This window comes from Fundulus heteroclitus, unplaced genomic scaffold (assembly GCF_011125445.2).
Source record: "Fundulus heteroclitus isolate FHET01 unplaced genomic scaffold, MU-UCD_Fhet_4.1 scaffold_141, whole genome shotgun sequence".
Taxonomy (NCBI): domain Eukaryota; kingdom Metazoa; phylum Chordata; class Actinopteri; order Cyprinodontiformes; family Fundulidae; genus Fundulus; species Fundulus heteroclitus.
This window is the reverse complement of record NW_023396553.1, coordinates 320,708-343,258: the sequence shown is the minus strand read 5'-3', so window position 1 is coordinate 343,258 and position 22,551 is coordinate 320,708. Positions and strand designations below refer to the sequence as shown.

Below are 22,551 nucleotides of genomic sequence, written 5' to 3'. Positions count from 1 at the left end.
AAGCCTTTAAATGGTCTCTCAGTCTAGCTCTGTAGGCGACACAATCATGGAGAAGGCTGCTGACTTGACAGTTGTCCAAAAGACGACCATTGACACCTGGCACAAGGAGGGCAAGACACAAAAGGTCATTGCTAAAGAGGCTGGCTGAGCTCTGTGTCCAAGCACATCAATAGAGGCGAAGGGAAGGCAAAGTTGTGGTAGAAAAAAGTGTACAAACCATAGGGATGACCGCAGCCCGGAGAGGATTGTACAACAAAACCCATTCACAAACGTGGGAGGCTCACAATGCGTGGACTGCAGCTGGAGTCAGTGCTTCAAGAACCACCAGACACAGACGTCTGCAAGACATGGCTTTCAGCTGTCGCTTTCCTTGTGTCAAGCCACTCTTGAACAAGATTACCCAGCCAAGATTACCCAGTCTAAATCTAGAGTTTAAAATACTGAAACTATGATGGGCATGTCAAGCACCAGTGCTAATGTGCCAAGAAGTACAAGGAGCATCATGGTAAAGGGAAGAATAAAATCTCTCAAGACCACTGATGAAGGAATTCATCACAGAAAGACTTCTTGAGGTTACCATGTCCGCATAAAAACATCAGATATTATCTGCAGCCCAACTGTTTGTAAGACCAGCATGCCAGGAAAACGCAGTTTCTCACCAATGTAGATGTGCACAAGCTGTTAAATCAGAGGTTACCGATTATTTTTTTTCTTTATTTTAGAAAATTATGAGAGTAAAGTTGTAAAATTACATAAAGCTAGATTTAGATTTAGAAAGTGCAGCCTTCCCCCTGCATTAAAACGAGGAGTGTAGAGAATCTTGTAAAGTTATTCTTTGATATCAGTTTCACAAATATGGAAATGTTAAATGTTTTTAGCACATCAGCATCAAATCATCCCGCCACCCCCTCTTTGGGAACCCCTGTGCTAAACAATACTGATCCTTTAATGTAAACTATGTGGTTTGTAATTGAATTAAGATTGAGCTTTTTGGCAAATACTGTATCTAAATCACAGTATATGTGATACTGAGGATTTGTGAGGATGCGGGCTTGTTTGTCTTCCAACAGCCATTGGATGCTGTCATTTAGACCTAAAGCCTACAGTAAAAACTCGAGCAGCAAAAGAGACAGAACAAAGGGAATCGCAAATATTTATCTCTTTCTCCCCCGCCCCCTTCTTCTGGCCGACCCCTAAAATAAGGCACCCCCCGCCCTCCAAAGGTTGTGTGGCTTCCTCACTCGTCGTCTGTAGGAAGAATGTGTCACCACGAGGGCGTCTTCTGAATTTTGATTATGAATCCTTATGTGTGTCTTAAGTGTCTAAATAAATGCCCGGACCCAGTCCACACTGTACAAGTGTTCCAATAATCAAACCCACTTTATCCCATAAATTCTTACTTCTTACAAATTATTACCATTCATTTCCATTATCATTTTGTCAGTGTGAGATTAGGCTACTGCAAATAAAGCCGCAATGTATTTTAATCCCCTTTCCCATCACACTGATAGAGGTATTGACACCTGTCAATAAATAAAACATTATCAAAAAGGGTAGAGAGGGTAGAAGCTTTGCTCGACTTACAGTGAACCGGTGAGTGATGGCGCTGCCAGTATTGCTTTCAATATCTGTCTTTCCTTTGGCTTTTTCGTCAAAGTAGACCTGGGATGGACTGGCATGCCTGAGAAGACAGCAATATGCCGTGAATTGGCTGAATTATTCCATGAGTGTGTTTCTTCCGTGTTCTTATCATTACCCTGATAAGGACAGCTGCAGCATGAGGGCCACCATAGCTTTTGCTTTCACAGGCATTAGATTCTGCTGTTTACTCGTCCTGGTGAAATGAGCACAAGATATAAATTCTAAAAAAAAAAAGTGAACGCCAAGCTACCAAAAAGTTTCCTGATGCCGAACCCAATACTTACGTGTTCAACTGCAGTTCAATATCCACTTCAGTAGTGTTGAAGGCCTTGTTTGTGGCATCCAAAATAATGTAGAAAGTTGTCTATAAACACACACATTTACAGTATTTAAACAATTACTATTTTACATAGGAGAAGCTGAAAGTAGCCAAAAGTAACTTTTCTTTTACCTTTTTGTCACGTTTGAAAGGATTCCCAACCCCAAAGGCGGCACTAGATCCGTCTGGTTCTGGCTTGCAGGTGACTTCCAGCTGCTGTAATCCATAATGCTTTACCATTTTTAACAAGAACGTATGTGTTGGAGACAGTTTATCAATAAAATAAACTTACATCACGGTGAGACCGGCATGAAGAGTAGGTCATAGAATCGGGGAACTTGGCAATTACAAAAGCTCCGTATGCATCGTCTCCATTCAGATTGGACACCTCCACTTTCAGGGCAACACTTTTCTTTTCACCAAGTGAGATCCATGGCACTCCATTCTCTCTATAAACATTGAATTAAAAGATAATCATATTAGCATATATAATGATGAGTATGTGTTGCCATTGTGTCTACTTCAGTAGAAGAGAAAACCTTCCCAGTCTTGTGATTGGAAACATTAGCAAATCCTCTTACATCTCCGAATCAATAAAGGTATCTTCATCAGCAGTTGTGTAGCCGTAGCGATATTCTAGCATCAGCTTGCTGTAACACACACCATCGTTGCTGCATCCCTCTTTTAGAAACTCCACCTGCAAAGACGTGGATTCAAATTAGAAACACTATCAAAGCAAGGCATGGTTATGGGTGGCTTGCAAACACACCTCTGTTCGAGTTTTTTCTACATCTTTGGGATCCAGGACAGGGGAAAGTAGAGAAGGTTGGGACTGCCTACGTTTACGTTTAGCATTCTGGATGTTCACTGAAACATCAATGGGGAGCGCACGGAGCTTGTCCCCAATGTCATTCTGTAAGACGAAAAAGAAGCAGAATTTGTCATGTCCCAGGATGCGCTTTTAGCTTAGAAAATTGTAAAAGACACAAAAAATAAAATATACCTGTATGAGAAGTTTAGTTTTAACACATTTTTGGGACTCTTTTTGGTCCATGATAATGACCCCAGTAGACTTGTGTGGATTTTCCGGATCTGCGTTTTCAATGAATTTTCCCCTGGGATCAACGCCGTTCTTTTTGCGGTCAGCGTCAACCTCAAGATCGTACTTCACTTCTAAATGCAACAAACGAGGGGAGGCAGCATAAGCGTAACATATTCAGATGCAGATTTCTTTCCACTTTTTTTCTGTCAAACAAAATACAATAACAAAGATCACCTAAACAAATATTAGAAAAACACAAATAGAGCTTTCTGATATATTTTCTAAGAAATTTCAAATTTGGGGGAGTCTTTTGGTCAACTCTTCTTGTTTTCATCCATCCATCCATCGTCTTCCGCTTATCCGGGGTTGGGTCGCGGGGGTAGCAGCTTCAGTAGGGAGGCCCAGACGTCCCTCTCCCCGGCCACTTGGGCCAGCTCCTCAGGAGGAATCCCAAGGCGTTCCCAGGCCAGCTGAGAAACATAGTCCCTCCAGCGTGTCCTGGGTCTTCCTCTGGGTCTCCTCCCGGTGGGACGTGCCCGGAACACCTCACCAGGGAGGCGTGCAGGAGGCATCCTGAACCAGATGCCCGAGCCACCTCAACTGGCTCCTCTCGACGTGGAGGAGCAGCGGCTCTACTCTGAGTCCTCCCCGGATGACTGAGCTCCTCACCCTATCTCTAAGGGAGAGCCCAGACACACTACGGAGAAAACTCATTTCAGCCGCTTGTATCCGGGATCTCGTTCTTTCGGTCACGACCCAAAGCTCGTGACCATAGATGAGGGTAGGAACGTAGATCGACCGGTAAATCGAGAGCTTCGCCTTTTGGCTCAGCTCTCTCTTTACCACAACGGATCGGTACAGCGCCCGCTTCACAGCAGACGCCTGCACCAATCCGCCTGTCGATCTCCGCTCATCCTCCCCTCATTGGTGAACAAGACCCCAAGATACTTGAACTCCTCCACTAGGGGCAGCACATCCTCCCCAACCCGGAGAAGGCACTCTATCCTTTTCCGGTTCAAGACCATGGTCTCGGATTTGGAGGCACTGATTCTCATCCCGGCCTGCTTCGCACTCGGCTGCGAACCGCTCCAGTGAGAGCTGTAGATCACGCCCTGATGAAGCCAATAGAACCACGTCTTCCGCGAATAGCAGAGACGCAATCCTAAGGCCACCAAAACGGATCCCCTCAACACCTTGGCTGCGCCTAGAAATTCTGTCCATAAAAGTTATGAACAGAATCGGTGACAAAGGGCAACCTTGGCGGAGTCCAACTCTCACCGGAAACGAGTCCGATTTACCGCCGGCAATGCGGACCAGACTCTGACACCGGTCGTACAGAGACCTGACAGCCCTTATTAAAGGGTCCGGTACTCCATACTCCCAGAGTACCCCCCACAGGATCCCTCGTGGGACACGGTCGAATGCCTTCTCCAGATCCACAAAGGACATGTAGACTGGTTGGGGAAACTCCCATGCCCCCTCCAGGATCCTGCTGAGGGTGTAGAGCTGATCCACTGTTCCACGGCCAGAACGAAAACCACACTGCTCTTCCTGAACTCTTCTTGTTTTCATTACCATAATTTATGGCAAGCTGTTCAGTGCCCTAAACAGCAAAGTAGCCTGAAGTTGTGATCTTTTGACGTGTTGCAGTTTGAGATCTTTTAGCATGCTCCATGTTGTGAGATGGGTTTTATTTAGGTGATTTAAGTGTTTTCTTAAATCTGTAGGTCAGGTTGTTTTCAGGCCTCATTGTGGCTTGTAAAATTAGACTCCACTTTCCATAGCTTTGTACAATGTCCTGAAATATAAGCATGACTAAAAGAACAAAAACAGAGGAAATCTGCAAGAAGACAAACTGTTTTTTCCCGTGCACTGTACAGTTATTTTTTTGTACAATGTGAAAATGCAATAAAAGATAACTGTTTCAGCAAAATGACTAAAATCAACATTTAGATTATACTTACTGAGTGTGGAAGCAACGCTTGCTGGGTTTGCATCATACTTGAAGCATGCCATAACTTCCAAGCTGTGGATGCAGAACAGTTTACCCACAATCATACATGCAGTAGCTTTGTGACATGATTATTTTCTAGCAGATTCATATGTTTCTTTTTTTAATTGTGCAATTATAAAGATTCATGATGACTGCTGTTTAGAACGGTTAAAATTGTATTTTAGTGTTGTCCTAAATTGATGCCAAGTATCAATACCAAGAAAAATCAATAAAGGCATTTCTAAAGGATCATATCTGAACCCCTGACCAAACCGAGCTGATTATGTCATTAACACCTCAAGACTTTGCCAGCAAGCCAGCAGCCTGAGTTTTGGAAGCCAATTATAAATAGTTATCCCATAGTAGGATGTGCATTTACTAATATTGTTCTACAAAAAATTAGGGCTTCTCTAGGAAATTATGCTTTTTTTACCCCTTGCATTAGTTTGACAATGAAAAATAGACTGCATCCGTCGGTAGCCATCAGTTTATACCTAGGATGACTTCTGACCAGAACAGTAGTTCAGTACGTCTTGTCCAGAAAATTGTTTGGGGTATGATAGAGAATAAGACAGCAATAGCCTATAATGTTGCTTAAAAAAAACTGGTTAGGCTTTCATCTTTAGTTGGAAAGAAAAACTTCCATAGGATTTACAAGAAATTTTGCGTGATTACATCCTGGACTGATGGCACATTAGACAACATTCCTGACTGCAATGTTTTTTTTTATTATTATTATTATTTGCACTGATTGCTTCAACTTTTGAGGTGTTTTCTAAATATGTTGCGCCTGGTCAGCAAAGGACATTGTATTGTTTTTTTTTTTAAGAAATCCTTCTCACATTAAATTTTCTCTACACACTGAACAAAAGACAAGACAGGCAGACTTACCAGAAAGCGTTGCCACAGTTCTTCTGGTTGAGGTCGATTTTATTTGGTGAGAAAGTAATTTTCTTCTCAATTTTGACAACCGGTCGGGTCCTGTGAAGAAACACTTTCGTGAGCACCTCAGCAAGTACGTTACACGGTGCGAGATCAGATTACAGTATCAGTTTTAACTTCCTCACTTGTAGACAAAGACTGAATCTGACAGAGATCCAACAGCCAGGTCGGGGTAATAGTTCCCATCCAGGTCCATGTTGCCTGCCAAAGAGTAGCCAAACTGCCTCACTCCTAAAGATTTGCCAGATAAGACCTAAAACAAGACCAATAAGAGTATGAGGTTGGGATGAGTTGTTCATAAAGAGAAGGGTCTTTCCTAGTCTTCTGACTTCCAGAAGAGTTAGATCAAAAACTTTTTTTTTTTTATCAAGAACTTTCTAAAAACATTTTGAAACTATGTAATGAAGATAAAAGGCAGCATGGTGTATTTCTATCAACTAGAAAACAAATATCCGCGTTTAAAAATTAGAAAACTGGAAATGCATCTATTTAAAAATTTTATTATAAAGATTTTAGGGATACCATATACCATCAAACCAGAATTGTACAATTCAGACAAGCAATCAAGCTTCGTACAAATGAGAAGATTTAGAGAGTTATTCCAATAGTTTAAATACCTGTGAAGCTTTGATTTGGTCTGTGGCAGGACCGTGATAAATGTAAACTTTTCCCGCACCGCTGTCTGCATGAGGAGCTCCAACTGCAAAATCTGACAGAAGAGCATTGTGCTTCAGCTTCCACTCACGCTAGATGGTTTGAAGAGCGATCAACAACAGCACACACGCTGGTACACTAATGATGCCAGCTTACCATGGTAACCATCCTGGTTGATGTCTCCCAGGTTTTCCACAGCCAGGCCGAACATAGAGTCTGCAGGTCCATCTATTCTGGTTGGTTTGACATCGTTCCACCTTCCAGCCTTGTTGATGTAAATGTAGACGGCTCCGCCAATTTCTGAATCCTTCTCAAAGTACTGAGGGGCTCCGACCACAATGTCCTCCCAGCTAACGAGCAAGAAGATTATAGGCTCATGAGAGTTCAGTCAAAATCAAGATGAGACCAGAAGTTAACAGTGGGTGGGTCACCCTGTACTCCTACCCGTCTCCATTGAGATCCAGCACAGTCAGATCGTATCCAAAAGACGAGGCCAGGCCTTCCCCTTTAAGAGTGTACTCCTCGAGCATTACCCTGGTGGATTGCCCTCCTGTCTTTAGCAGAACCACCGCTCCACTGTAGTAAGCTCTGGGAGCTCCTGCTACCACCGTCAGCTGACCCTTGGTGGTCAAAGATTTCCCAGAGTCCAGGGAGAATCCTAAAATAGAGACAATTAAATAATGTATACCAGTGATTTGGTAACAGAGACACGGTTGGTGTTATTACAGCAGTTTGCTGAAGAATTCATACTGTAACCCTTGTATCTTGCAAACTTTGCCATATCACAACCATCATCCTTTTTTCTATTTTATTAGGAGTTAATGTGATAGACCATCCCAGAGTAGCACTTAATTCTGAAGTGCAAGGACAGGATACTGCTTCTCACAATTCTTTACAAATATAAATGGTCACCTGCACAATTACAGGTAAATGCAGCATGTAAGTGCAATGCTATTGCTAAAAATTGCTATCGCAATATTGATTGCAATTAATCCACACTTTCCTGCCAAATTTCTTTCTTTACCACAACACAATGTTCCCATCACTCTCCACGAACGTTGGTATCTTACCCACAACAGTTAAGCATCGGACATAAGTATGAATGGCCGTTAGAAATCCATCTAAAGGTACTGAAACTAAATTACACAAAGACTGACTTTATTTACACACCAGACGGCTCTGGATTTTTTTCAAGGGTGTCGAAATAATTATGCAAAATGCAAATGCACATGACATTTTTTTGGATTTATTTTGTGAAGAAATGTAAAAATGTGTATTATTGTCCTTTTTTTATTCCATATTAAACACTTAATTGTACATACCATAAAATCATAACAAAATGGATTTAAGTGGCCAGTTGTAGCATAACAACATGTAGAAAGGTTCAGGGTGTATGAATATATTTTCTAGGCAAATACCCATATAGCTGTTGGAAGGAACAGAAATCTTGTTAGGGTCCTTCTCAGTCTCATCTCCTGCCTCGAATGGTCCGTCATCATAGATCTCCAGATCTATGAAGGTGTCGTTCTTTTGTTCCAAGCGTACCACGCCTTGAAGCAGGAAGCAGAGGAGAAGAGAGAAAGATTATTTTGCTTGTTATAACAGTCTGCTAAACCATTTTCTATGAAGCATAATGTCAAACATATGACAGAGTAAATGAATCAGTAGTAGAACTAATTTTTTGTCAATAAAACTAAGCTTCATATAGCAGATGTTTATGGGACTATAAATTCTTGCCTTGTGCAATTTCCCAGTTGATATAAAACTAAACTACCTTTCCAACTGTAAACTCCAGGAGCCCCAAAGATGAAGTAGTGGAAGTCCTTGTCAAATGTTGCAGAGAGGCCCTGCTGGCAGGAACCAAACCTTTCGTGGCCCCGGTTCCGATTGTCACAGAAATGCCAGCGTCCACCATCTTCACTTGATCTGCTATTAATAGTTAGGTCCTGACTCAGCACATAGCAACGGCCAATGATGTCACGAGTTTCGAGAGAAGTGTTGACGTTTTTCTGCCGCTTGTAGCGATGAGCACAGGTCTGCCAGGGAAAGGGATAGATACAGGTGATGACTGACAGATTTTTATGGTTTTTAAGAAACATGTTTGCAGAAGTGAGCTTTGCCAGTCTCTGTGTGCTTTAAGTGTGATGATGAAATAGGAGCCTTACTAAAACTTTGCCTCCTGGTCCCTGACTGCTCACTGTCACCCCCATCCACTGATCTTCTTTGTTTTCAATTGTTGGATCCTCTATGAAGGAACAGGAACAAAAGGAGAAAAACAGACCAAAATCTTTAACAAAACCTTGGAAATCCAAAGTGTAAAAAAGGCTTTAATGACATGCATGTGCAGAAACATTGATGCTCAGAAATCTGACTTTCCTTGCAAACTCACGCACATCTTTCACTCTTCTGACCAAGGCTGTTCAAAACCCAAAATGAATTCATGAATAATTTACACTGGGTGCCCAACCACTTTTTTCTCTTTATTATATTTTTTATTCTTCCTTAATGCATGTCTCAGACATTGAATTACACTTCTGCTTTCAACCAGCAGAATATCTTCTCTGACTTTGATTTGCAAATGTCTCTAATTCTGAATGTCACAATCTCCAAGTGTTTGTTTTGGATGTTGCTTCATGTATTGGGACTGGTTCCTTAGATTTCCTGATCAGATTGTGTCTTCTTCGGTCTATTATCATTTTAGTGTTTGTTTATTTTTGTTTTTGTGGATTTAGTTAGTGGATTCTGTTATGATTTTGGTATAATATAATGTTAGATTTCTTCCTGTGTTTACTCCCTGTTGTAGCTCTGTTAATTACTCTCCTTTTTCAAGAATCAAGAACATTTTATTGTCACCGCGTGTTTCCGTGATGACATTTTTTTTTTTTTAGATAGACACCAGCTCAGGAAGCAAACAAACAATATATACGAGTAGACACAACAGACATATATATATACAGTCATGGCCAAAAGTATTAAGAATGATTCAAATGTTAATATTTACAAAGTCTACTGCTTCTGCAATTTGCATATACTCCAGAATGTTATAAAGAGTGATCAGCGTAACAGCAATTAATTGCAAAGTCAATATTTGCCTAGAAAATGAACTTTATTCCCCAAAACACAATAAATGTATAATTAAAGATATCACCTTGCCATAAAGCAAAGGTGATATCTAACTGGCTCAGGGAACAACACATAGAGATTTTGGGTCCATGGCCTGGAAACTCCCCTGATCTTAATCCCATTGAAAACTTGTGGTCAATCATCAAGAGACGGGTGGAAAAACGAAAACCTAGGAATTCTGACAAAATGCAAGCATTGATTGTGCAAGAATGGACTGCTATCAGTCAGGATTTGGTCCAGAAGTTGATTGAGAGCATGCCAGGGAGAATTGCAGAGGTCCTGAAGAAGAGGGGTCGACACTGCAAATATTGACTTGCTGCATTAACTCATTCTGTCATTAAAAGCTTTTGTTTCCTTGTACGCTGATGATGTTTTAATTTTCATATCAGACCCGCTATCCTGCAAATCTAAACTTTTGAAGATTCTGGCGGATTTTGGTGTTTATTCAGGTTATAAAATCAACTATTCAAAAAGTGTGTGTTTTCCCATCAACGATTCAGCAAAGCAGATTCCAGACACAAACTTGCCATTCTGTATATCACATTCCGGTTTTAAGTACTTAGGAATAAATATCACCCCATCCTTCTCTGAACTATTTAAAGCCAACTACGTTCCCATTATGGAAAAACTATAATCTGAACTCCAGAGATGGAATGCTATCTATCATTCTCTAGCTGGAAAAATCAACTGCATCAAAATGAATGTGTTACCTAAATTTTTATATTTGTTTCAATGTATCCCAGTTTTTCTACCAAAATCCTTCTTCCGTCTAATTGATGCATTACTCTCAAGTTTTATATGGGGAGGCAAATCTTCAAGACTTCGTAAAGCATTGCTTGAAAGGCCAAGAAAAGGGGGTGGGCTTGCTCTCCCAAATTTCAGGGTTTATTATTGGGCAGCGAATCTGCAAAAAATAATTTATTGGTTTCAGGCTCCAGACACGGGGTTGGTGCAGTGAAGAGGCAAAGCTCTGTAATCTGTTAACACTTCCTGCACTGTTAACAACAAAACTCCCTCTCTCCCCATCACGGTTTTCCTCAAGTCCGGTAGTACGTTCAACATTAAGAATTTGGATACAGTTTAGGCAAGCATTTAAATTGTCTGACTTTTCTATGCTAAGTCCTATATGTAATAACCACCTTTTTTCCAGCCGCCAATCTTGATATTACCTTTACACAATGGGGCACTAGGGGTCTTACCACATGCAGGGATTTTTTTATAGATAACACTTTTCCTACTTTCACAGATCTGGCCAACAAACACTTTATTCCTAAATCCAGTTTTTTCCAATATCTTCAGATCCGCCACTTTATTCAAATGTATAACCCATCATTTCCTCAATTACCTGAGGATTCAAAACTGGATGTTATACTAAAGACCCCCATAACTTTAAAGGGCCAAATCTCTAATTTATATAACTCAATTATGTCATTTAGTAGCTTATCAACAGACAACATCAAGCCAAAATGGGAAGAAGAATTAGGGACAGTCATTTCAGAAGAGATGTGGGTTAGAGCTCTTAACCTTGTGATTGGGACTACCTCTTGTGTACGTCTCAACCTGATTCAGTTTAAAATTCTCCACCGTACTCACTATAGTAAAGTCAGACTTGCCAAAATATACCCTGAAATAGATGGAACGTGTGATCGCTGTAGAGCCACCAACGCAGACTTAGCTCATATGTTCTGGTCTTGCTCTAAGCTGGAAGAGTTTTGGAAATCAATATTTAGGATTTTGAACGTTGCGTTTGGCCTACATCTAAAACCTAGTCCTTTAATGGCTATTTTTGGGGTTGATGACGGGATTTCTTAACCTGACCCTAGCCAGATGTATTTCACTCCGCCTCCTCTAGGCGGAGCTAGGCGGAGCGATGTCAGTCTGGCTAGGGTCAGGTTTGGGATTTCTAGCAAGGCAAATGTTATTGCTTTTGCAACTCTGATCGCTCAAAGGAAAATACTTTTAGAATGGAAATCCCAATTTCCACCTAAGGCATCAATGTGGCTTTCCGATATGATGATGTTCCTAAAAATTTAAAAAGTGAAATACTTTCTGAAAGGATCGACCAAAAATTTTTATAAAGTATGGGGCCCTTTACTGGGTTATGTTGATAAACTTGTAACTCTCCCTTCTCACTAGTAAACAAGTCCCAATGTAGAGTGTTTCCATTTTGGGATGGTAATCCCCCCCCCCCCCTCTTTATATATATATATATATATATATATATATATATATATATATATATATATATATTCCTCCCAATTAATTTTTTTTCTCTCTTTGCCAGCAAAGGAATAGTTGGGGTTGGATGGGGTTTATAAAAATATAAAAATGTTGAATTGCTGTGTGGTTCTTGTTATATTGTACAGGATCAAAGGAATTGTAACAACTGCTAAACACTACAATCTGAATGGCATTGTACATCTGCTTTAACCACGATAAAAATATGATTAAAAAAAAGCTTTTGTTACTCATAATATGATTGCAATTGTATTTCTGTACGTATGTGATGACATCTGACATACACACATGAAAACCAGAGGGCAGCAGATCATGTGAAAATATAATATTTGTGTCATTCTCAATACTTTTGGCCATGACTGTATATATCTATATCTATATATATATATATATATATATATATATATATATATATATATATATATATATATCTTTGTGGGGTGGATAGCAGAACAGTCCTGGGTAAAAAGGGTGAAGAGAGCAGGGCTGTGGAAACAGTGGTGAGGATCAGTGGGGCGGATGTGCGTTTCGCTGATGGTGAAAAAATCACTGAGTCAGCATGTCCGGGAACACAGTGTTGAATGCTGAGCTGAAGCCCATGAAGCACCTAACATAGGTGTTTGGCTGCTGTAGATGAGTCAGAGCTGAGTGAAGTGCTAACGACACAGCGTCCTCTGTGGAGCAATTCTCCTGTAGGTGAACTATAGACTGTCCAGGCCAGCAGGGATAGCATCCTTGATGTGTTGCAGGAGGATCCTCTTGAAGCACTTCATGGTAAAGGGGTCAGAGCAACAGGATGATGATCGTTGAGGCAGGTGATGATAGGTTTCTTGGGGAAAGGCAAGATGATGGATGATTTCAGGCAGACGGGGACCATTGAGAGCTGAAAGGACAGGTTGAAGATGTCCAAAAAGACCCCTGCTAGCTGATCAGCACACGATTTTAGTGTCCAACCTGATACCATGTGTGAACCTGAGGCCTTGTTAGTATTGATCTTCTTTAAGGAGGAGGTCACTTAGCAGGGTTGATATGCTTCCAATTAGATTCTCCTTTTTTCTCTATTTTAAAAATGTTCATTAGATTTAGGACAGCTATGTAGAACTCCAAAATATGCACAACACCCCACTCCACCTGCCCAGATTTGAGTTTCATAGAGAGACATTGATAGCACCCTTAATAAACTTAGACCTTATTTAGGCTAATGATGAACTTGTATTCACGATTTCCCCTGTTTTCTTCTGTAAGTAGTTAAAAACTATTTTATGTGTGCTGTGCTCCTATTTCTTGTTTTAATAATAAAATATTAATAACAAAATATTAATATAAAATATTAATAACAAAATATATTAGGGTTTGTAAACAACATACACTTTGATAGATAATAGGGTCAAAGTATTTTGACAATTTACTCCTTTAGATTTATAGATATTTTAGCCTGAAAAGAAAATATATTAAGGACTCAGATAACATTTTTATAAATTTAATGGTCAACCGTTTGTATTCATCCATCCCTGCGTGTGTGTAAGGATGTAACTTACCACCATTATCAAAAACAACTCTTGTGCACGCAACAGAGTCCATCTCACACTTGTAGAGTCCTCCTGTCACGGTAGATTTTTGTTTCAGCCACGCTTTGGCCTGTGGTGCTCCAACCAGCAGCCTGCAATAAACACACACATGAACACAACCCCTTTTTTCATTAATGCACAGTAGTATCTTAAATTGCCCTCTGGCATGAGTCACACAGTAGTCAAGAGTAGACAGACAAAAAAATGAGCACCAAATCGGTCCAACAAACTCAAGTGCAATGGTTTAACAGTCCAGCAAAATCAAAGACCTCCCCCTAGACGACAGAATCAGGGTTTCTAATGTGAAGAAGAATCATTTAAATGCACACAGGCAGTACTTTTTTGATCTGATAAGAAGGAATATTTTCTCCACCCTTACTTTGAGCCGCGAGTTCTCCAGATGATTTGTCGAAAGCTTGTAATATACTTTTACTTCAACACATGACCTTCTTTTTGCAAAGCAACAGTGATAATTAACCATGCCTGTTAGTAAAGAAGGGGGTAGGACAAGGAGCCTGTATGCTTCCTCTCGCAGGCAAGGCAAATTTATTTGTATAGCACATTTCAGTACAGAGACAATGCAAAGTGCTTTACATGATTAAAATATAGGAAAATAAAAACTAAAAGCAAATATTAAAAACAGTTGGACTACAAAGTTGAACTAATGAAGTTTCAATAAAACAGTTTAACTAGAACAGTCAAAGGCAATCCTAAACAAATGTGTTTTTAATCTTGATTTAAAAGAACTCAGGCTTTCCGCATTTTTACAGTTTTCTGGAAGTTTGTTCCAGATAAGTGGAGCATAGGAACTAAATGCTGCTTCTCCTTGTTTAGTTCTGGTTCTGGGTATGCAGAGCAGGCTGGAGCCAGAAGACCCGAGTGGTCTGGAGGGTTGATACACTGAAAACAAGTCTGTGATGTATTTAGGTGCTAAGCCATTCAGGGTTTAGTTTAGCACCTTGTGATGTCCCTCACCGGCGCAAAGGAGCCTTAAGGTATCCTAAAAATCCTTTGCATGACATGATGTATAAGCACAACCCACCTCAAGTAAATCAACAAAAATGTCCAGAGAAAACAGCATGTGATGTAATTGCATGTAATAACTCGAACGTCATTACATGATCACATGTAATGACGTCCGAGTTAAAGGCTGTCCAAATTCAGCACAGCAGTCCAAAGCTCCTTTCCTCCCTATGACAGAGTTCTTACTGTTGACCCCATTAAAGGTTATGGAACAGAAGCTAAGAGCTATTGTTAAAAGTATTCGGATGGAGCCAAGGTGACAGTGTTGCTAATTGAATCATCCTACTGGAGCAAATTTCCACTACTCAACTGGTCAGTGCACAGAGCAATCAGGCCTCAGACAAACGCATTTTCCTGAATTGACACACAGCACACATGACATTCCTCACACTGAAAACTAACAAAGCCCATACTGAATGGGCTGTGAGCGATCCGTTCACCACCCTGTCCGTTCAGAGCTCAGTCTAAGCCCCGTCTTCTGCCGAGAGGTTTCGGCCTTTTTTCGAGCTTGGTGTGCCTCTGTAGTTCCTGCTGCCGCTAGCGTTAACAGAGTAGTAGAAACACATCCGAAGGGTTTCCAATAAACAACATAATCGCACTCTGGTGCTATTGTATCATATTTATGTAGAAATAAAAGATAAGTCTAATTGCAAGGTTACTCAAATACAATGTTAATTTTTTGCATTAAGAGTTAATGTTGTTAAAAAGCCGTGGGTGGGGTTGTTCTGGTGGAATTTGGATTGAACGAAACAGGTTAACTGAACCTGATCTTCATGTTTAGGCTAGATTTGGACAAAATGTATCCGCAAAACAAAGACTAGTTTTAAATGTATATATTACGGGTTGCAAACTCTCTCTCTCTCTTTACCAGAGTGAGACTCAAGCTTTTTTTCTGCCCCTACCCACACTGACATGGATGTTTCGCTAAATGTAGATTTTTCTTTCTGCATTATTCACATCCTCTCCAAAAGCTAATTGAGTTTTTAGTTAAAAAAAATAAAATAAAACTTCTAAAGATGGTTTCCTAGGTGCTCTTTTTTTAAAACTCTGTTATCGGTTTATGTATGTGGACTTGACATACAGATTTTTCAACAAAAAAAATTACATTTTATGCATCTCCAATATTGCTGTCTGTGCTAAAACATCGAGACGTCAGTAAAGTCATTTCTATGTTTTCTTCCCACCTCTGGCTTAAAATGCAAGAGGAAGAAGTTAAAGTCTGAGAACAGAGGGTAAACAATGTGGATAAAAACTTGAGATACCACTGTTTTGAGAGAAGCTTTGGCCTAGCACCTTAACCCCAATCATCTTCTTCTTTGAATTTCAGTAGTGTTGCAACATCTTTGCCCCAGCTGGCTCAGCATAGAAAGAATAGCATTTTTCATGGGAATTTCACAGAATGTCTTGAAACATATTTAACAAAAACAGGAAAAATATAAGTTTAGAATTGTATCTGGACTGCTATAGTTAAGGTGTCTATTGATCATTGTCTCCATCTGCCTTGTGTCACACCCAGAGCAAAATGCTTTTTGTCTCCTCTGTTTGTGGTTCTGCAAATGCAGTGGTACCTGTCTCTGAAAGTTTTAAATATCCAGCCTTTTCACTTTTATTTCAAAATTTAGTAATATTGACCCAAACTTATTGTCCACTAATTTTCCTAAATCAGTAGCATATCACCATTATTTTTAAATACTTCTCATATGACCTTTTAATTATCCAGCACACACATACTTAAATTATCACACACTTTACCTCTTAAATCTCTTTTAAACTTACATAACGTCTACATGCGAGCATTTTTTTTGGATGTAGGACTTTTCTTTCAGGTCATCATACAGACAATCTTATTTCGCAATTGCAGGGAAAGCCAAAACACGAGCACCCATTCATGGGTCTCCACCCACTCGTGTCCATACAAGCAAATTCATCCCTTCAGGACATAAAACTTACTGGAACATTGAGGAAAGGTTGGCATGAATAGCTGGAAAAGAACTCACTGAGCACACCCAGCTGTATCATCCAAACATTTCGGCATACATGTTGGTGCAAAATACCTTCGAGAGTTCTGAGAACAAACTAAATACCTGTCTCTTCTCTTGCCCGAAGCTAAGAGTGTATAAAGCAGCACCTTGATGTCTAATGGTCTTCCCAGTGAGTAAGAATACTGCTTCAGTGTTTGGTTGGCGTTTTTATTGTTGCATTTAAAGACCGAAAGAACACTTTAACCACCTTTATGATTTTGTAAATCAAATGTAAAAAAAGCACCTGGCATTAAGTGGGAACTCATTTGTACAAAAAAAAAGGAAAGACAGATCTCACTTTTTACTTTCTTCAATGTGAAACATCACCTGACAGAAGTACTTTACTCAAACTATTCAAGAATACCAGTTATAGGCGTATTACAAGCTAATAACTTTATTACATTGTCAAGTTGCTATTTGTTGGGGGAGAAATATTTCTCTCTTTCCCAAACTTTTCAGCTTGTATCTACAGTTTACCAAGGGTAGAGAGTTGCAACGTTAACGTATGCAACCATTCCTTCAAGCCAAATAAATGAGCGCATTTAAAAACTCAGCTATTAGACTATTAGATTATTCCTTCTTATTGACTGCTTTTATCTCTTGTAACAATCACGGAAAGACAAATGCTGTGAGAAACCATTTACAACTTTATTTAAGGTTCTTGGGACCTTTTAAAGACCCCTAATTGATGTTTCATGACCCTGTTTTAGTTCCTGACTCCAGCTTCAGGAGTCAAAGGGTTGGTGTGTATTTCAGTCATTCAAACATGCTGTTCATGTGATTGCAAGCTCCCATCATGCAAAATAAAAATCAAAGTTTGATCTCATCTGAAGACACCTTAAGAGAAAAGGAGTGAGTAACAACATATCAGCATAGTAACCTGCTGGTCGACACAAAAAATAAGTAACCTGGGAAGAAAAAGTACCAAGCAAAACAGGATTGATGCAAAAACCATGAGAACCAAAGTTTCCCAAGGTTTGTTCCCAAGAGTCAAGTTCCCAAGACTTGAACAGTGCAGAAAATAACTATTTGCTACATAATGTATTTCATGAAAAATCGTATGTTGTTTCTTACATTCTCTTGTCCTGTGGCCTAAGCTGTCGGTGCATTGCGAGAGAAAAGCCAAACAGGCTATTTGGTTCTCCATCTCTCCTCATGACATTTTCCGTGTCCAGATTGAATGCTGAGAGTCGTCCATAGGCCAATAACAAGGTGAGCATCCACAGTCCACAGGTGGTGTAACCCTCCATGACAGTATGAAACTTCCCTGAAGAGGAGAAAGATGAGTTTTTGGTGCAGAAGGTGCTTAGTGCAATACAAGAGGGACTGGAGGCGGGTTAAATGTTGTTCACAAGCAGCCCCTCCCACTAACCTCTCCTGGCACACTCGAACATCCCACCACACCTTCAAAATACTTCATATCTAACTCACATACAGTTAGATACCAAATCTTTACAAGTCGTTTCTCCAAATTCAATAGAAACGCCACTTTTAATGACTCCTGCAACCTTTAGATTATTTAAACTCTTCATGAAAAGTAGCTTTAGTACTTAGTAGAGCACTTTTTGCTGTTATAAACCTCTGCAAATGTGATTCATAACAATACGACAGCTTGTTCAAGACAAATCTTTGCCCACTTGTTAAGGGGAAAGGTCTCCAATTCCATAATATTCTCTGCATTTTAGATACCAGCAGAGATAATCTTTTGAAACCAGGCGTTGGTGGACTCTGAGTAATGCTGGTATAATTGTTCTGTTTGAAGGTCAAGCTTCCAATGCTAGAAGAAGCAAAGCTGCCCCAGAGTATGACTGAACCACCACCATGCTTTATTGTAGACACGCTGTTCTTTTTTAGTGTAAGCTTAATGCTTCCTCCACCAGACATGGAGCTCCATGAGCTACATTTAAAGGAGCATCTCAACACTTAACTTTTCAAACATTCAAAGATCTGAAGGCAAATATTTTGAGTGAGGAATAATTGGACTTCACTGATAAATGTTATTTGACATTTTTCTTTTTATTTAGATTTTGATCATCACTGATGCTTCATAATTTCTACCTTTTTAAGAGTAATGTCGTTTAATGCTGTTTTTGTCAATGAGATTTGAAATTTCAGTTGGTCTTTCCTGGTTAAGTAAAGTAGTACTGGTACGATTACTACTAATGATGACGATGGCAATGATAATAATACAATCAATGGCTCTAGATAGTCTTGACCCACAGCAGTCATTGAAAGTAAGATTTAGAGTTGAATTTGAATAAAATAGGTTAGAATAAAAAAATAATCTGGTCATGTGTAATTATTTTTGAAACTTTTTTTTTCTTTTTCCAAATATACCAAATTGACATTGGGGAGTAAAAATGTTTGCACAATATTCCATTATGAAAGTTTAAAGTAGCTTAGAATTGGCCAAGCATGTCGTATTTAATATTGGAAAGGATAGCCACGACTCCTGTGTTTCTAGGGCATTGAAAATATCAGTTCAGTATCAAACAGTTCATCTGGACACATATTAAGTATATGAGGGAGAGGCAGTGTTAACAGAAGGACCCTGTGCAGCTCTTGTTATCAGTCCATTGTTTGTCTTTTCAGCCTCATCGGTTCTAATTTGTTGTCTCCTAGGGCCTATTATTTTAAGACAGAAGTGAGAAACAGTGGCTGTGTCCCCTTGGTTTCTGCTATCTAAAGGTCAAAGGTCAGCTGAACAGCCACGGCTACTGGATGAGCATTAATCTACTGACATTCACTCGTGATTTAGGAAAAGAAAGATTTTCAAATCTACAAAAGGCAACAAAAAAATAATAATGGACTCTGACATTACCAAACACCTCGCTGCATTTTATTGAGGATTTGTGTGTGGAACAGCACAGAGTAGTGTGTAATTGTGAAGTGATTCACCAGAATATTCAAAAATATATAAATCTGATTTATATGGGGTGCATTTGCAGTCATTCTCCCTGCAACAATACTTTGGAGAACCACCTTTAACATCAATTACTTACCATGAAAGGACTGTACACCCTGGGCAGGTCTGGGTTTCTTTATCTTTTTTTCTCCCATTTATATTTTCTCGCTGCTCTCATTTTAGTTCACACTGTTGTGGATTATGTCACTTTTTTATGTACATTCAGTAATATTTCCTATTATCTTCTTAATCTTCTCTTAAAACACATTTTTTCTCCTTGGCTTTTAACTCTGTTTGAAAAGGTGTTTTTTATTTTTTGTTCTTATTATGCATTTTCATGTTATTGTTTTTATCTATCTTTGTTAGTTTTATATTTCTGTATTTTATTTGTTTTTATTAGTGGACACCACTTTGGTCAACGGTGTTGTTTTTAAAGCGCTTTTTAAATAAATTTGTTACAATGCAACTCTATGTGTTTCCCTTCAGTTCCTGTTCATCGTACTCCTCCCCAGGGCTCATCTGTTTTCATTGCCCTCAGCTGTTTCTCAGCTCCTGGTTAACTTCACCTCTTTCTGCCTCACTTTTCTCCACACCTCCCTCTGTTTTTCAACTCCCTGGTATTCATTTCTCATCACTAGTTATCATCATCCAGCTTAAGAGGTCCTATCTGCATTACGGTCCTGCTTAAAACCTCAAAGTGTATGACAGTTGCCGCCTCTAACAGGTTTTCTGACAGGAATTTACTGTATTTAACTCCCTCCATCTTCCTTTAAACTCTGACTAGTTTCACTTTAGCTGCTGAAGGACAGCATCCCTAAAACATGATATGGTGTTTCACCTTGAGGGCAGCAGGTTCAGGGCGACATGCATTGCATTGTTTGCTTTCCATCAAACATGGCAGGGTTTCATGAGGCCAAAAAAGTTGCAGATTTGGTTGTTTTCTTGTGGGAAATATTAACTAAGATTTCTTATGGCGTTCTTTTCACGCTGACCTTTTTTTCTTGCCACTATTACAAAGAGGTCAGATCTGTGGACAGCACAGCCAATAGTTGTTCCATCAACAGTGCTTTCCATCTGAGCTGTGGCTCTCTGCCGAGAATCATTGAACTCTATGGATGTCATGGTGCAAAATTTCAAAAAGTTCAACTAATCTGACTATTTTGTGAATCACTTTGTATCTGCAATAGCTGTCTCCCCTATAATCTATGTTTTGCTTTGATTGTTTCTATCTGCAGCTTAGTCTTTTTTGTTTAACTAAAATTAGTTTTCCCAAAAAGTACATGCCTTAAGATTTTACTCCTTATTTATGTCCAATCTAAGGAAACACTGAATTCCAAATGATCTCTTACCAGACTGAAGAACCGTGTCGTGTGCACTGGTCTTTGTACAGCACGTTCTGAGGCTTAAAAGGAAACAAACAAAAAAAAAAAAAACGAGCCCTCAGGTGCCGAAGAAAAGCAGTGACTGTTAAAACAGTCCTCTGACACATCCACACAGTGGCTGCGCCCGAACACGCCTCGGCCACAGCCCTCTTTTTGTTATTAAAGGTGCAGCTCCAGGTACAGAAAAGAAGCACAAAAAAGGGTGTGGAACACATTGAGCTGTGTAGCAAAACACATGCTTCAATCAGTGTTAAAATCCAATTAGACTGCTTACCTTAATTTATTTTTCACAAGTATTGCTCTTTTCTTGAGTATTGGTATCCCAATTTACATGTAAATGATCTGAGTTTACGAATCAAAGGAAATGTCTGAGGCGCCAGTGATTCAGAACATTTGAAAAGCATAAGTACAGATCCGGACAGATGATCGATAACTGCTGATGACATGAGTCTGGAATAACGACCACGCAATGAGACCAGAGACGAGCTGGATGTGTGTTTTGCTCAGAAGCAAAAGGCATTCTGCATGCATGCAGCGACAAACTGTAACGTTGGCAACTGTAGATTTCTTTAAACTACTCTCTTCCCAACGTATCTTCTGCAGCATCTCAGCCCCCAGGACCTGAAAAAAAGCACCCAGGTCAGTTAGAGAACTGCGTCACAGGAGTGCTTGCAATAAGTAAAGTCACTTTTGGATTTACAGATTCAGAGCTAACAAAGCTATGTTACTGCTTTCCTGCTGCAGAATTTGGTTGAATTGTGTGACAATAATCTGTTTTTATATTTGTCAGACCCTCTGTTGCCCAGCCTATTTCCGTTTGCCCCTTCTGCTTCTGAGCCATTGCACCCAGACCTGGCCTCTGAAATGAAACAGGCATTTATATGCACAGACCTGTTCTTACCCGTCATGATGTTCTCACATTCATAGTACTCTCCATGTGCTCTGACAAGTTCATGCATTCCTTAACCTCGTTCAACCTCTTAACATTTCCAGGGATCCCAAAGTGGTGTTGTGATTTGTCTACAAAAACAGAAGCCTCATCTCAAGTCTCCTCCAGACTCTAGGACCTTGATTTCCAAAGTAAATCAAAACTTGAATTTGATCTAAAAACAGGACTTTGGACCACTGAGCACTGTCTCCTTAGCCCAGGTAAGATGCCTCTGACGACTGATTTAGGACCTGGCATGAGGAATGTGACATTTATATTCTTCTGTGCATAGTGGCTTTTGATGCACTGACTCCAGCCTCAGTCCACTCCTTTTGAAGCTCCCCCAGATTCTTGATTGGATTTTGCTTAATAGTCCTCTCAAGGCTGCATTTATCACTGTTGCAACTTTTCCTACCACGCCTTTTTCTTTCCGCTCTACTGTCCACGTGTTCCCCTTTTTCACAATGTTTTATTTTTCTGATACACTGAATTCAAGTTTTTATCTGCAAGCCATAATCAACAAAATTACGAGAAAAGGCCTGAAATATTTAACTCTATTTGTTATGAATCTCTATATGATTTTCACTTTCTGAAATGAGTGAGTATATATTTTTTATTTCTCTTGTTTTGGTCAGCTTCATAGCAAGCAGAATGGTGCCCGGGCTGCAGTACTTATGCTAAACGTATTGGCTTTACTAAGATAGAAAGTCTCCCATGATGATTTATTTTATTGTTAAGGTATTACATATGAACTAATGCCAAACATGACAGA

General features: G+C 39.7%; 1 protein-coding gene across 1 annotated transcript in view; it reads right to left on the bottom strand.

Annotated features, from left to right (window-relative positions):
- The window catches only part of LOC105934212 (integrin alpha-6), a 28,207-nt gene extending 7,371 nt beyond the window's left edge, over positions 1–20,836 (bottom strand). The window contains exons 1-20 of the mRNA XM_036129148.1: positions 20,819–20,836; positions 17,639–17,831; positions 13,491–13,612; positions 8,757–8,836; positions 8,366–8,627; positions 8,010–8,141; positions 7,036–7,249; positions 6,748–6,941; positions 6,555–6,646; positions 6,063–6,190; positions 5,887–5,976; positions 4,967–5,028; positions 2,964–3,133; positions 2,730–2,873; positions 2,542–2,657; positions 2,253–2,409; positions 2,093–2,176; positions 1,926–2,005; positions 1,757–1,834; positions 1,585–1,681 (exon numbers count right to left, since the gene is read on the bottom strand). Of these exons, the coding sequence (XP_035985041.1) occupies positions 1,585–1,681; positions 1,757–1,834; positions 1,926–2,005; positions 2,093–2,176; positions 2,253–2,409; positions 2,542–2,657; positions 2,730–2,873; positions 2,964–3,133; positions 4,967–5,028; positions 5,887–5,976; positions 6,063–6,190; positions 6,555–6,646; positions 6,748–6,941; positions 7,036–7,249; positions 8,010–8,141; positions 8,366–8,627; positions 8,757–8,836; positions 13,491–13,612; positions 17,639–17,814 (2,478 nt within the window). The 5' untranslated portion in view covers positions 17,815–17,831; positions 20,819–20,836. The remainder of the gene's footprint in view (positions 1–1,584; positions 1,682–1,756; positions 1,835–1,925; positions 2,006–2,092; positions 2,177–2,252; positions 2,410–2,541; positions 2,658–2,729; positions 2,874–2,963; positions 3,134–4,966; positions 5,029–5,886; positions 5,977–6,062; positions 6,191–6,554; positions 6,647–6,747; positions 6,942–7,035; positions 7,250–8,009; positions 8,142–8,365; positions 8,628–8,756; positions 8,837–13,490; positions 13,613–17,638; positions 17,832–20,818) is intronic.
- Between the last annotated feature and the right edge of the window lie 1,715 nt (positions 20,837–22,551).